This window comes from Phycomyces blakesleeanus (genome assembly GCF_001638985.1).
Source record: "Phycomyces blakesleeanus NRRL 1555(-) unplaced genomic scaffold PHYBLscaffold_30, whole genome shotgun sequence".
Lineage (NCBI taxonomy): Eukaryota > Fungi > Mucoromycota > Mucoromycetes > Mucorales > Phycomycetaceae > Phycomyces > Phycomyces blakesleeanus.
The window spans coordinates 561,452-577,103 of record NW_017265187.1 but is presented as its reverse complement, the minus strand read 5'-3'; the positions used below and the strand labels follow the sequence as shown (position 1 = coordinate 577,103).

General features: G+C 37.5%; 4 protein-coding genes and 1 non-coding gene across 5 annotated transcripts; 2 read left to right on the top strand and 3 right to left on the bottom strand.

Annotated features, from left to right (window-relative positions):
* Nucleotides 1-3,766: 3,766 nt before the first annotated feature.
* On the bottom strand, nucleotides 3,767-3,838 carry PHYBLDRAFT_t251. The gene has a single exon. It is a non-coding gene; the product is annotated as a tRNA-Asp (tRNA).
* A 708-nt stretch (nucleotides 3,839-4,546) lies between these two features.
* On the top strand, nucleotides 4,547-5,315 carry PHYBLDRAFT_174453 (hypothetical protein; the record flags this gene model as incomplete). Its single annotated transcript, XM_018437250.1, has 3 exons — nucleotides 4,547-4,688; nucleotides 4,758-4,841; nucleotides 5,101-5,315. 3 exons carry the CDS (start codon nucleotides 4,547-4,549, stop codon nucleotides 5,313-5,315), a joined length of 441 nt encoding a protein of 146 aa, XP_018285455.1.
* Nucleotides 5,316-5,672: 357 nt separating this feature from the next.
* PHYBLDRAFT_118459 (hypothetical protein) lies at nucleotides 5,673-6,284 on the top strand (the record flags this gene model as incomplete). The annotated part of the gene is made up of 1 exon (XM_018428633.1): nucleotides 5,673-6,284. A coding segment is annotated over one exon (612 nt), but the record flags the coding sequence as incomplete, so codon positions are not given.
* A 1,500-nt stretch (nucleotides 6,285-7,784) lies between these two features.
* PHYBLDRAFT_63764 (hypothetical protein) lies at nucleotides 7,785-9,719 on the bottom strand (the record flags this gene model as incomplete). Its single annotated transcript, XM_018441177.1, has 7 exons — nucleotides 7,785-7,937; nucleotides 8,012-8,179; nucleotides 8,244-8,385; nucleotides 8,437-8,535; nucleotides 8,604-9,058; nucleotides 9,392-9,404; nucleotides 9,589-9,719. The coding sequence occupies 7 exons, from the start codon at nucleotides 9,717-9,719 to the stop codon at nucleotides 7,785-7,787; spliced, it is 1,161 nt and encodes a 386-aa protein (XP_018285453.1).
* Nucleotides 9,720-12,440: 2,721 nt separating this feature from the next.
* Nucleotides 12,441-13,895, bottom strand: PHYBLDRAFT_174450 (hypothetical protein; the record flags this gene model as incomplete). The annotated part of the gene is made up of 5 exons (XM_018437249.1): nucleotides 12,441-13,126; nucleotides 13,323-13,367; nucleotides 13,445-13,504; nucleotides 13,567-13,645; nucleotides 13,815-13,895. The coding sequence occupies 5 exons, from the start codon at nucleotides 13,893-13,895 to the stop codon at nucleotides 12,441-12,443; spliced, it is 951 nt and encodes a 316-aa protein (XP_018285452.1).
* Between the last annotated feature and the right edge of the window lie 1,757 nt (nucleotides 13,896-15,652).

The following is a 15,652-nucleotide window of genomic DNA, read 5'->3' as shown; positions in this document are numbered from 1 at the left end:
AAATTGTTACCAATGAAGAGAAAAAAGCCATTTCCGAAGAAAATTGTGACCCTTGTCTCACCACCGATCAACATTTTTTGGAAGACCTTCACTCTGCTGTGGACACAGATTTACCATTATATGCGGCAACACTTCACGGACAACAAATCTTGATTCTCATCGACAGTGGAGCCAGTGCAAACTATGTGTCACCCCAGATCAAACACCTTGCCACAAAAGTCTCGAATATTCCTGGGCGATCAGTTGAAACCGCTGGAGGGCATAGCATCAAAATTAACCAGAAAGCCACACTTACACTTTCTCTTAATGGTTATACTGATAGTGTTGATGCTTTTATCTTCCCCACTAAATTCGATTTGATTCTCGGTCGCACATGGTTACAGACTGCTAAACCTGTTCCTGATTGGCATCGAGATAACTGGTCTTTATATTGTGATGGCCAAGAGTTTGTCCTGCGTCCCCATGGCAACCGCCCCATGAAACCTCAACTTAATTACCTCATTTCTGCAAAGCAAGTCCAGAAACTCTCTCGGAGGGAGGAGGTAGAGTGTTTTTTGCTGCACATCAAGACTGAGAAAGAAGTAACCAATAATGAACAATGGATGAAACTAGTGAAAGAGTTTGACAATGTGTTCCAAGACGGTTTGCCAGGGTTACCACCGAGTTGAGATGTACAACATGTAATAAACACTGAAGATGCACACCCTGTAAACAAACCGCCTTTTAAGATGAGCCCCCGAGAACTTGACGAACTCAAAAAGCAACTCAAAGAACTCCTTGACCTTGGTCTCATTCGCCCTAGCTCATCTCCATGGGGTGCTCCTATATTATTTGTAAAGAAAAAGAATGGCGAAATGCGCATGTGTGTAGACTATCGTGCTCTCAACAAAGTCACAATCCGCAATAACCATCCTTTACCAAGAATTGACGAATGCCTAGAACGATTGCGTGGAGCCAACCATTTCACCAGCCTAGATCTCAAGAGTGGCTACCATCAAGTACGCATTCAAGATTCAGATGTGCCAAAAACAGCGTTTAACACCCGCTATGGTCAATACGAGTTCCTGGTCCTTCCTTTTGGTCTTACCAACGCCCCGCCAACTTTCCAACATTTGATGAACAAAGTTCTGGGAGAATGTTTAGACAACTTCGCTTTGGTCTACTTGGAAGATATTCTCATATTCAGTAAAACCTCAGCAGAACACGAAGAACATGTACGACATGTCTTGAACCGTCTCCGCGAAGCCAAGCTGATTTCCAACTTTAAAAAATGTGAATTTAACAAAAAGGAACTGACATTTCTTGGTTTCAATGTGTCTGCTCAAGGTATCCTCCCGTCTCCAGATAAAGTCAAGACCATACAAGAATGGGTTCCACCCTCTAATGTTCAAGAAGTGCGCCAATTTATTGGTTTGGCACAGCATTATTGCCGTTTTATCCCAGATTTTGCTGGAATCGCTGCTCCATTAACTGATCTTACCAAAGGAACAGGACCTAAACGACGACCAATTGTATGGACTGACACTTGCCAAGACAGCTTCGACATCCTTAAGGAAAAACTCAGCACTGCACCTGTACTACTTGCACCAGATATGGACAAACCTTTCCGAATTGAGACAGATGCTTCCGATTTTGGTGTCGGTGCTGTATTGATGCAAGAAGATGAAGAAGGAGTCTGGAAACCACTGGCATTTGAATCCAAGAAACTTTCCAGTGCTGAACGTTCCTACCCAGCCCAAGAACGTGAACTTTTAGGAATACTGCACGCACTACGTACCTGGCGCTGTATGATTGAAGGGAAACCATTTACTGTTTTTACTGACCACCTGCCCCTCAAGTACTTCCGTAGCCAAGTTAAACCAACCCCTCGATTAATAAGATGGATTTCCGAATTCGAGTTGTATGACCCCATTATTCAATACAAACCTGGCAAAGACAACAGTGTCCCGGATGTACTTTCTCGAATTGACGGTCCTGAATTTGATGCATCTACAATTGAGTCTATGGAGCCAGAGTATCTGTACACCATGCCCGAATCACAGACTTCAGATTGGCCCAAATACTATGCTCGCACGGAAGATGAGTGGCCAGATGACATAAAAGAGTTGCTACACAGACAACGCAAGAAATTCGTGGTTCATGATCAGAAGGTTTTCCACTTGGTTAAGATTGGTGACACATTTCAAGAAATCCGTTTTGCTCTGTTTACCAAGCGTGCCGATCTGGTAAACAATTTCCACAATGGGTTTGGACATGCTGGTGAGACAACAGTTTATGACTTGATGAAGAAACGTTGGTGGTGGCCAGGAATGCGAACACAGATCCAAGAATGGCTTGCAAAATGCCCCCAGTGTCAATTAGCGTCCAATGCCAAGCGAAATATCCACCATGCACCCATGGAACCCCTAGATATTCCCCCTCCATTTTCCCGCTGGCATCTAGATTTCATTGGAGAGCTCCCAACAACTGTAAATGGTAACCGATGGATTCTCGTTGCAGTAGATTACGCCACCAATTGGCCAATAGCACGTGCTGTACCTGCTGCTACTGGTGAAGCAATAGCCAATTTCCTGTATGAAGAAATTGTAATGCGTTTTGGTTGTCCCAACGAGATCCTCACTGACCGCGGCGCCAATTTCATGTCACACATCCTCAGCTTTTACATTAAAAAGATTAAATTACACCACAAGTTAACATCAGCATTTCACCCTCGAACCAACGGAAAATGTGAACGTTTAAATGGTATTTTAAAACAGATGCTACGAAAATATGTACATGGTGCTATTCATCGCTGGGACGAATATTTGGAAACTGCACTCTGGGCCTGCCGAATTAGGAAACACCGAACAACTGGTTTCAGTCCGTTCTTCCTGACCTATGGCCGTGAACCTCGTATTCCGGGTGATCCTCTACGCCCATTCATGGATACCGCTATTCCTGATGATCCTTCTCTTGTCTCTGATGGTGCTATCCCTTTTCTCCGCAATCTGCAACAAGCCCGCATTAATGCTGATGCTCGAGTAGCCACCAATAGCCAACAAGACAAGGAACGATGGGATTCTATTATGAAACCGCACCAATTTGCAATCGGTGAACATTTATTGCTCCGACATGAAAACAAATTTGGCTTAGAATATAACTGGATGGGACCATACATAGTTATAGACAAGAATGTAGATAAAAATATATACAAGCTCACAACTATGGAAGGTGTCCCTTATACTTCCTGGGTTCACGCCGATCGTTTAAAAATTGCAAAATCCGATGATTTTGACCATACCTGGTATCACCCAACCCCTGCCCGTGCCCAAATGCGCCGCGATTTAGCCTTGGACTCTTCTTCTGCCCTACCGTTTTCCCTTGTGGATTCTTCTGGGGTTGATCGAGGACTATCAACAGTTTTGGGAGGGGGTGATGTCGGACATTATTTTGATGAATCCGTAAAATCTGAAGATAGTTAACCGCAGTACTTCTTTATGCGCAGTAATATCTTCCTGAGCATTAACCGCAGTATAATGACTATTTCTTTAATTAAATATAAATAATAACTACTGCGGATAATGCGCAGTATTAGTTTAGAAAACTATATAAGACAATTCAATTCATATCAATAAAAAGTATCTTTTATCCTCTCTTTGATTTTACGTATACTCCTTGATCCCCAGTGGGTTTGACCTTTTGACTTTGTTATAGTAAAAGGAAGACCAACCCAGATCGGGAACGACACAGTTCATTAAAATAATGTCCGACAAAAAGTTGCTAAAAACTCTCCGACCGGGAATTGAACCCGGGTCTCCCGCGTGACAGGCGGGGATACTCACCACTATACTATCGAAGACGTATATTGTGTCACATGTGTTGTAAGCCATTCTAGCTTTTAACCATGTCGTTGTGTCCAGTACTGGATGGTCAGTCTGCTCGGTGGGTTTGTCTGGCGGTTTGTTGTGACGTGTCGTCCCGGTTACACTGGAAAAATAGGGTAATTTCATCTATGGCGTAGGGTACTATTATTTGTGGAGCGGTAGCTTAAATTTCCATCACTTTGGTCTTTTTTATTTTCGACGGCAATGATAATACTCGGTCTGTTTTATTGGATAAAAAAACAAGTTTACTCTTTTTTGTAAAAAATGTCTGCAAGATTTCTTTTTGGGACTTGTAGCCATGTCGCAGAGTCAATAGTTGTAGGGAACTTAAACCAAATGATATCTTGTGAGTGAGATAATAAAGCTTTTTATTGTTGTAATATTTATTTATAAGTACGATGAGATTAATAGTCGTGATATTACTACAAATATTTTTGTTGTATATGCTCTACAGCTAATAAAATGTACATGATGACATGTTTTAACAAAAGTGTGTATTATTGTATTTTAGAATGAGGCAATCAATTACTGTTTAGAGAACTACCCATTTTAACAACCAGAATAAACTATGTCATTTTGGAAGCTGATGTAATTTGGAAAGATATATATTAAATTGTGTTTCTAAATAATTTTCTATTCTTGTCAATTCTAAAGACTTAAAAAATAAAACATACACACACAATATGTCAAATAACAACAACAATTCAGAATGCAAGTGCTCTAAATACTCTTCCAATAGCATGAGATTTGTTTTGGTATCTACCCAAACACTCAGAAGACATGCACAACAGGATATTATGAGACAATATCAGTTAGAATCTTCTTGTAAGTTCAAATTTAAGAAAATTATTATTGAGACAATTTTAATTAAATATTTATTTTCATATAATATAGCCTTAGTTATAGAAGTAATGTTGAATGACAATGACATGGAGATTGACTTTGAAGACAATGTTGATGCCAAAGATCAAGTTGAAGGTATGCATAATATTTTTATTAAAGTTTTATAATCATTTATAATATCTAATAATTTAATTCTTTTTTACCTAACAAAACAGCTGAAGACTTACCTCTTTTGATATTGATTCCTTGTTTGATTCTGAAAGCAAAGATGAGGGTGTCATTGAAGCAACCATTTTAGATATTTCTGACAATGAATCTGATAATGTTAGAGGTTAATACAAAAAGCACATATAAATTAATAAAGTCAACAAGTATTGATTTTTTTTTCAAATAGAGCAATTTTCTCTATCCAATATGCCAGTCAATCCTACTCATGCTTTCATTGCTTCTTTTGCTGCCTTCTTCATATCCAAATATGTTGTCAATTCTGGTGGTGCTGTTCTGTTGAAGTTTCTTAACGAAGTATTGGCACACTTTGGACAGTCTTTCCGTCTTCCCCTCAGTATAAACAGTGTCAACTCTATGACTGGTCTCAGTGACATGACTTGAGGTGTCCAGTAGTTTGTTGCACGTGGCAATTGTAACAAAGTATACAAAGAGTCTGATGTTGTTCCAGAGTGCTGTAATTTTGAGAGACTCTCTGGTAGAGAATGTGGAAACGCTCTTTTCTTTGCAACATCAAGAGCCTTGACTATCCCCAAAAAGATCTACATGTATAACTCCATAATCAAAACATTTTCTATCCTTTTTTGCCGCCCTGGATTCGAAGACACCATCAACTATTGGAGAATCAGAGTGCAAGTTCCAGGCATGATGTTTGACATTTACAACGGTATGAAGTGGAACAGTCTGAAGGATAGCAATGGTTTACCATTTGTGAATCATGAGCACTCCATAATGCTTACCATGAACATCGATTGGTTTCAACCTTTTGATGAGGTCACTTACTCCTGTGGTGCAATATACCTTTGCATCAACAACTTGCCAAGATTGGAACAGTACAAGAACAAGAATGTTGTTCTCGTTGGTCTCATGCCAGGGCCCAAGGAAGCAAAGACAAGTGAGATCAATCACTACCTCCGTCCCCTTGTCACAGAACTCAACCAGTTGTATGGCGGTGTGGTGATGCCTACCATACAGTGCCCATCTGGTGCTCTTGTCCATGCTGCCCATCTTCTTGTTGCCTGCAACATTTCTGCTGCCCGTAAGACTTGTGGGTTCACCTCTCATTCAAGCACATGTGCATGTAATAAGTGCAACCAACAGTTCCCTCACCTTCCAGACTCCAATGCTGTGGACTACTCTGGGTTCATGTTTTCTGAGTGGGTGCCTTGCACTGATGCCAAAAACTGTCGTGATACCGAGTTGTGGAGAATGGCTAGCAGTGATGCACAGAGAAAGAGATTGGAGAGGAAAAATGATGTTCGATGGTCAGAATTGCATGACCTGGTTTACTTTAACCTTGTGGAGTGCACTGTCATCAGCCCAATGCACAACCTGTACCTCGGAACAGCAAAGAGGATAATGGAGAAATGGAGAACTTCAGGTCTCATCACAGATGCACACTTGGCCGAAATGCAGTTGGATGCTGACAAGCTTGTACTGTCAGAGGACTACACGCCATTAGAGACAAAGATCGGGTGTGGCTTCCCATTCATGAAGGCCAACGAGTGGAAGTCTTGGTGCTTGGTGTACTCTCCTGTTCTCCTGCGTGGTCGTCTACCTGAAGCTCATCTCAGTAACTGGACAACGTTTGTCAATGCATGCCAGTACCTCTCAATGCCAAGCATATCCATTGCTCACCTTGATGAAGCCCATCAATCTTTGGAGACTTTCTGCAGAGAGTGCAAGAAGTTGCATAAAGCCCCATTCCTTTTGCTAAACATGCATCTCCATCTTCATCTGCGAGAGACTCTACTGAACTTTGGCCCGGTTTATGGCTATTGGCTTTTTAGTTTTGAAAGATGCAATGGTATCTTGAAAAACTATGCAACAAATAGAAAAGACGGGTTTGAGGGAACCTATATGAAGAAGTATCTTGAAGAAGCATACTAGGGAGATCTTATTCGCCAAACTTTGCCAATAATTCGACCTGAGCATTTGGCGATCATCCTTGAGCTCACTGCATCCACTGCCAATTCCATAGCCACTTCCACTTCCACTGCCACCTCAATCCAATTCGATATCAATGCTTTTCTTGATTCTCCTGAGATCAACTTTGATATTGTCAAGGGAAACAAGCCTTTGCCCCCTTCTGCACTTCCTTTAGCTCTAAAGGGGGAGATTTCCATGGATGAATCCGAGTATGAGCATTTGTTGGAATACTATCGCAAGACATACGATGATCAAACTCTTGTTCATTATCGTCAGGCTGGTCATTCCGATAATTTTGTTAACAATCGGATACAGAAGTTTGAATCAATCAATCTTCTTGGGCAAATCTACAAGAGCAAAACGAAGAATCAGTGTGGGTCGTTCATGCAAGCCTTGTTTGAGACAAGTGATGGTAGAAGTACCAAGCCATACGCGGGCCAAATTCAGTACCTCTTTGTCAATACTGCTGTAAACTCGTTTGCTGGTCATGCGAGTCAGCATGTATTTGCATATGTACGATGGTACAAGGAAGTTTTACTTCAGCCCAGAGCAGGAGAAGGAGTTGAGGTGAATGAGGTGGGGTTCGAAGATGACAGCATGAACAGCATTCTCCCAGTGCATAGAATCTGCTATCCAGTTGCAGTAGGCAAGCACCTTGGTCTAGAAGGCAAAGTTCAGATGTGTGTAGTTCCTTTGCCACAAAAAATATATATTTAGATTCAAATACAAAAATAAAACACATATAAAAAAGAAATATTAATTAATACAGACTAATATATATAGCTGCACATTTATTTTTTATTATTTCTATAAATTTTTGTTTGTACTTGGCATGCTATACATGCATCTGTATACATCATGCTAATCCGTAAACATAAACAAGTAGAAAAAAGACTCTAAAATAGTTGGCAAGAAAAAAATGATTTATTTTGAAAAGCACCAATCTGGTAAAGTGACTGCCAAATTCTCGAGAATGCTTACTTCTTTCTCATAAGAGATGTGCTTTTTCAAGCTTTCTGAATTTTTCTTCAAACAGATAACAGTAAGTTCATCAATAGTACTAATAAACTTCTGGAGCTGATTTAAAGAATAAATAGTATTAATAAAGTATTATTATTTTCTTTAAAACATAAATAGATATTTAACATTACCTCATCAGTTCTCCAGCTGGGACAATATGCCCGCACTTTGTTATCTCCATCTGACTTGCCATCAGACATCACGTCAATAGAAAGAATATTTCTGCAATCATATCGATTCATGCCCTCATGAATAGCCTCTGCATATGCCTGGTATGTGATAATACGACGGTCAAGAAGCTACCAAAGAATATTGTATTAAAACATTAAATCAATAGTAAATTAACTTTATTTTAAAACTTACAGTCTTCTTTCTGTTATGTCTTCTTCCAGTTTTATTTCTAGCCATAATCTTCTCTGCTGAGGTCCAGAAGACTTGCACTTGATTTTGGTAGTGATTCTTTTTTATATTCATAATGACACTCTTTGACACATTTGTGCAACATCTTTGAGGTCTCAGGTACTTGAAGAGAGCCAGTGCAAGTGTCTTGTTCTACTTATCGCCATACGTGCCAGTCATTGACCATGCTGATCTATTATTATTCTCAGCAACTTTGAGCGGGTCTGTGCTAACAAAGTTTGGTTTCTTGATATAACTATTAATAAGTTGCTATAAAAACAGTATTAGATATATTAATCGGTAATGTTATTATTATCAATTTACTTACAGAAATTGGGATGATGTTTTGCTCCAAGGTCAAGATTATCATCCATGAAAGAAGAAGAATCCACTGGTACAGCAGAAGGCATCACGGAATTTTGGCTGGTCATTGCCTTTTTTATTTCAGCATTTTCAGTCATGAGCTGAAGGACCGAGTTCTTCAAAAATTCATTTGTCTTATTGGACAAATCCAGGCCATTCTTCAAATGAGTTATTGTATCAGTCACTCCTTTTGCATTTTCTTGCAAGGATTGCATCGACACATTGTTGGCTGCCAACAAGGTAAGGACATGATCCATTGGGGTCACAGCAACTTGAACTCCAGGGGCTGTGTCAACTGCTACTTCTGGAGTTGTTGTATCAATTGGAGCAACAACACCTGCAATTGTACTATTAAGAACAGCATTCATGCATAGGTTGGGTTGGCAAGGAGCAGTAGGAATACACTTTGTTATTTTCTGTTAATAAAATAAATATTAATAATTTTCAACTAATATTGTACAATTCACTACACTTGTTATATCATATTTAAAATTCACATACTAGTAAAGAGAATAAGCGGTGCAGATTAACTCTCTATCTTTCATTTGATATTTAAGCACATCTCCCAACCACTTGATCCACATTAAGACAACTTCTTTTCTAACTCAATGAGGCACAAAGTAGTATTTCAAGATGATGGTAATCATCTTCTTTTGGAGCTGTTGTATCCAACATAATCGTAGATTCAAATAGAGCGCACAGACAATAAGACAAAGACATATTGAATAAGCGACCAGTATCAATTTTACATTTTTTCTCACACTATCATTAAATAAAGAATATACCGATAACAAGGTCACACACCTTAGTCAACATCACTAATCACTCAAACAAGAGCGTGGGTAATAACTTAACAATATATTATCTATGATATAAGAAAACAGATATCACATGATATACTCATATCATTATCCTAAATACACACGCAATGTCTATATAAACTCACATAGCAAATAGCAATAGAAGATCATCTCTCTTTTCATCAATAAACAAAGTCTCACTGTACTTCTTGTCTGCACTTTGTTTTTCTTTCTTTTCTAAAAATATAACAGGAGTATTACTTTTTACAGCCCGCATTTTGTCAGGGTCAAACTGGATTTTAAGACAAGTCTTTTTTTTCTTTTTTTTCTTTTAACAACATTTATTATTGATATTTTCTCTGTTTCTCTTTTGCTTATGTTTTTACAATTTCACTTACAATTTTTTCTTTCTTTTATAGCTCAATACCAAATATGTGTCTCTTTGTTTGGCTATACTCTGTCTGATATATCAAGGTAAGATATCATTCTCTTACTGATCTTTGTTACTCATCATATTGTTTGTCTAGCCATTGCTACTCATTTCCATTGAGTCTCATCATCTCTTAATCGAACATGATGGTAAGTTTTTTTCTTAAAAAAAATTCAAATTATTCTTTTGTCTTCCTTATAAATATATATTTATTTCTATTACAATTTATTATTTATGTCTGATATTATGCAGGAAGACGTATAATCAGTAATATTTGGTAAGTTAACTACAATATATTTAATAAATACGCCTTTACTATGCACAATATTAATAATTATTTGTTTTTAGAATTTATCTCTATTCAAAGACTACTGGTATTGTCTTGATAATTCTGAAGAGCATGTTTATATCAATTTTATGTCAAGTCTTCTCCATCTTGTAAGTATTTATAAAGAAATTTGAATTTAAATCATTTACTAATTCTTCTTTTCTATTAATCATTTTTTAATAGCATTCCCACTATTAAAGTATGTATTCCATGTCTACTTCTGGAAGGCTTTAAATTATATATAGCGAGCAAGAAGTATTAGCAATTATAATAGCTATAGTATCAAAACTGTCACGAAATTAGGATTTTTATTTAGAAAAGATTTTCCTATCAAATAAAACAAAATTGAACAAAAAATGTATAACCCAATGTTTTTCCAAAAAATAAATAAATAAAAGTAAAATAAATAAACAAACCAAAGAGGCTTGTTTATAAAAATCTACCCATGCTTTGTTTCTCTTTTCCATTGTAAAAAAACCTAGTTTCATTGCTTTTGTGTGTATAAAAAACCTAGTTTCATTACTTTGAGCATGTATAGAAAACCAACTATCATCATTTCTTTATATTGTAAAAAACCTACAATCATCTCTTTGATAGTTTTTAAAGCATTTCTGCAGCCAATAAAAAAACCCAGTAAAAATAATAATATGGGACGTTAGCTCTTTATAGACCTCAAAATATAACACATAAAGAGGTAGACTTGATAGGAGTAAAGCATAACTACAATATTTATTCAGTTTTCATAGTTTGCGGACTGACAATCGTTCTACATTGGGTTTTTGTGTACCCGTTGTTATGATGATACATATCAGCACCATAGATGATATCGTACCATTACTCAAAATGATATATCACAAAAATTGTGATGATATCGGCTCAATCATCTACATTTTTGGTACATTTGATCCAGATGAAATTACCCTATTTTTCCAGTGTTATGAGAGGCTGACGTCAATAGTTTGTTGATGTGGTGCTGTGCCCTCGGTGATAAGAGGAGAATTTTTCCGCGCACAGAAAAAATCTCATTTCCGTTCCCTGTTCCTTCTACACATGATATTTTTTCCTTTTCCCTTGTTAACATATTCATCTACATTGTACTCATTCGAAATCATGGTCCCCTATGCTAGTAACATTCCTCTTCTATAATGCAAATAATTCATCTTGCCAACATTTCTGTGCAACATCAGTACCTTTATTATTATATTTTTTGTATATCTTAGGGGACAGGGGGTTTTTGGATGATGGGGACAGAGTGTTACACAAGCTTATAGTGAGTAGTCAAGCAGATAATTAGAGGCGTGACTACTTTTAACTTGTCCAGCAAACATCCATCGTTTCTGTGTGTAACACCCTGTCCCCCAAAAAACAGTCACCCCTCTGTCCCTATCCAGTATAATTACTTGTCTTTATTCACTAAGAAAAATCATGCAAAAGTGGAAGAACATTTGTCTGTAACTTTTCATTTTCATTTTTATTTATTTTTAAAAAATTCATAACTTGTTCAAAAAAATAGATAGAAATATGAGAGTAAGATGGTTGGTTTCATTGCTTTTTTCTGCATAAAGTGAGTATTTGTTTGTTTTGTAATATTTTTTGAATCACGTTTAATGAGTGAATTACAAAAGTTCTGTAAATTTCATTTGTGAAAGATTGAACAAAAAAACAACAATTTGAAAATATTAGTAAAAATCACTTGAAAATGCTTTATATCAATAGAAAATAGTAAAAAAACGTTTCAGTAAAAGTTTTAGACCATATTATTATGTAGAAAGGATATTTATTAGCAAAAACAATCTATCTCAAATGATTAAAAACGTGAAAAAAGTGTATATTTTGCTTGTTTATTCAACCAAAACATAATAAATTAACTCCAAATTTTGGATATAAAGATGTATGTATTTTTTCAGCAATACAGCAAAATATCCAAGCTTTAGCATTCGAATTAAGACAGAAATCTATCAAAAGCTATGCGTCGTTTCTGTTTTACATCTTTTATGGTAAAATTCACGTCTGTGATTAGATGAAGATCTAATCAGATTGCTTATAAATGCACAGACTTTGTACTCCAAAAAATAAAAGCCAATTATATAGTCTTCCAATTAGTTGGATGCCAATAATATCTGTATCTGGGTTTTACATGTAACATTAAAATTAAAGACAGACTGGGTGCAATTGTGTTTGTTAAAAAATTAAAGAAAAAAATAGGAGTAAGTATATTAAAAAATAGAAAGATAGATAAGTTATATATGTGTGAGGTCAATAATATCAGAAGAATTTATGGGAGAATTTGTAGGAGAGTTAGTAGCAGTAGTAGTAATTGTAATAGTTGTAGTAGTGGAGGGTAAAAGATAAGACTTGTTCTTTGGGAACTGCCCCCAATGATTCCAACTTGTGGAAAAGCAGTCAATGATACTCCCTCTATGGATAGCATCAAAATACAGTGCATTTACCTCAGGCCAGGACTGATGTACATGAGGCTTCACTTTAATTGTTGTCCAGTGGCACCCATGTACATGGTGCAAGACCATTGGCAATGACTTTCTTTTGAGAGGCTTCCAATCATGGAGGGGAAGGAAAGTTACAGACAAGACGCTCCAATCGTCAGAGTACACACAAACAAGCTCGTTATAGGTGTCAGCTATTATCTGAGCATATTCTGGTGCAGAGAACCACATAGAGGAAGGGTAAGATGGGATATTTTCCCCAAGAGCAGGGTCAATCTTGGAGCCAAAGGCAATGACCTCTGTCACTTCAGCAACATCTATGCCAAAGTTGTGCTCGTAAAGTTTATTATAGGTTGCCATCGTGGCCAACATCTTCTTCTTCACCAAAGGAAACTGATCCTCTCCACCCTCTTTCAGGTGTGAAAATACACGGAAACCGCACCAACCATCGGACTTGGGGTTAAACGTCAACAAAATGGTGGCTTAGTCGATTTGAGCAGGCAGAGCAAAGTCATGCACATTTTTGTTTTGTTTTTTTCGGACTAGGCAAATCGTATCAGTAGTTGTCTTGGAGATGTTTAGGTTTTTTAATTCCAGAGGAATATTTTTCAGCTAAGAAGAAACAAAAAACAATGTAGCATTTAGCATTTAATTTTAGTAAAATATCTTATTGGTTACCTTCTTCGAGAGGCTCTTGCTTTTTAGCAAAATTGGTTGTTTTAGCTATAGAGAAAACATGCAATGTGTGAGCAAACCATGCAAAATATTTTGTGATTCATTTATAAGTTATCAAAAATTACCTTCTTCGAGAGGCTCTTGTTTTTCAGCGAATTGGGTTTCTTTTTTTATTTCTTTTATGACTAGAAATAGTAAGCATTAGATATTACATTATAATTACACAAAAAAAACAATTATACATTACTTTTTTTGAGAGGCTCCTCCTCTAAGAACTCCTTCATCACTTCTTTAAGTCCTTCTTTCAAAATACTTCTGATATCATTCTAAAGAAAGAAAGAATAAATATGTATTAGATTGTGAAATCATGTTTGTATATGTTGCATGCTTATTTTGTTTTTTTTGCACAAGGAGATGTCTGTGCTTGTGACGGACAAAGTCCTTTGGGAGAGCAGTTTTCCTTTTGACGTGCTTAGGTCTTCCAGGAGCTTTTACCTCACTTGCCAAAGGAAATACAACATTTGGACGGTCAATTATTTCACCAGCATTGTCAACAAGTTCATCAACCATTGTCATAAGATTCTGGACTTGTTGATTCCCTTCACACTGACGAAACAATTGTTCAAGCTTTGTTATACATTTCACCCACGGGGCAGGCTTTTCAACGTCAATTTTCTGTAGAGAAACGTCACATTCCAGTTGCTTCAAACGTTCACCCAAAGAAGACAGAATCCATCTTTCAGGAAGGTCTGATAATAGCAACATACAATCTCTTGGCAGATCATGGCGACAAGGAAGACCAAACACCACTTTTACTCTGCAATTGCAAAGCTCACCAGGTACAACCTCTTCTAGAAGCTCATCACGGATGGTGATCAAACCAATTCTTGAGACGTGGTAAATCAATCCACAGAGGCGAGGTTCATGGTATATTTTGGCATCTGTAATAGTTGCCTTATTCAACTCAAGGTCCTGATAGTCGCCCTCAAACTGGAGAAGATAGGAGCAAATTTGCTCAAATGAAGAGTTCAATGACTGAAGAGCTGAGATTTTTTTTCAGAGTATTATGGCCACTCTCAACATATTGTGTTGTCACACAATCAAAATGTTTTAATTGACTAGTGAGGTAGCCAGCCCACTTTTCCTTGCACGGCATCCACTCATCTTCAAAGTACTTTTCCAGAGTTCTTTTTTCTACAACCTTTGTAGAATCATCATTATTGTCTTCCAGCTGCTCTTTACTTTGGAAATCTTTCCGAGATGAGAGCAATTTGAAAAGCTCAAGATTTTCATCAAAGACATCGCGTTTATCTCCAAAGATCATTTTGTTGACTAAATGTGTGCACAACTCTTTTTCTTTTCCTGGCTTCATTGTTTTTTTTGCCATTTTGGCAATGTTGTTGATTATATGCCAACCACACAGAAGCTTCTTGGCCAAGGGGAACTCGGAATCAAGCACATTCATCAATGCTTTACATTTGTCTGTAACAAATATAGGAACTTTTTCAACCCCCTCCAAAACAATTGCTTTCAGAGACTTCACAAACCAGACATAGCTCTTCTCTGTTTCATCGGCTACCCATGCAAAGGCCACAGGAAAGCTCTTCAACCTTTCTCCACCTAGGTTACTGACACCCTCTACGCAAACCAATGGCATCTTCACGCAGTTTGTCTTGTATGTAGCATTCACAATAAAGACATCAGGGAAACGTTGAGCTCTCTTGATCATTATATCGTTCATAAAAAATATATGAGTGAGTCTATTTCTCTCATTAAACTTGTAGAGAACGGAAAATCCCTTTGCTTCCATTGTTCTGATGAGCTCAGTAGCGCCATGGGCAGACTCCTCATCACCACGAGTAGCACTGTACTTGAGATTGTTGATATCACTGATCCTCAGCTTTCTCATTCCTGTCACCTTGTCACTTGTTGCCTTCTGAACATCACGGGACTTGGCATGATTCTCCAACATTGTCTTTGCAATAGTGGCATCTTCAGCAGTCAAAAGAGACATTCTTCCTTGGTGAGAAGAAGCCAAATTCTCAGGGGTGACAGGATGGTTGTGGCAATGTTCGTTTTCCCCATAGGCGGGCAAAGAAAGATATCTTTTGCTCTTCTTCTTATAAGAAAATCTTAAGAGATAGGGGCATCCAGTAAGAGAAGAGTTGGGCGTCTTCTTTCTTTTCTCATCAGTTATATTGCGCTTGTCATGATAAACACCAGCCTTTGAACAAGCAATGTGAAGAATAGGGAATTTTCCATCCTTAATCTTAATGGTGAAGTTATTAGAAAGGGCGTAATTATTTACGGCTTGAAGAACACTCTGCTTGTCA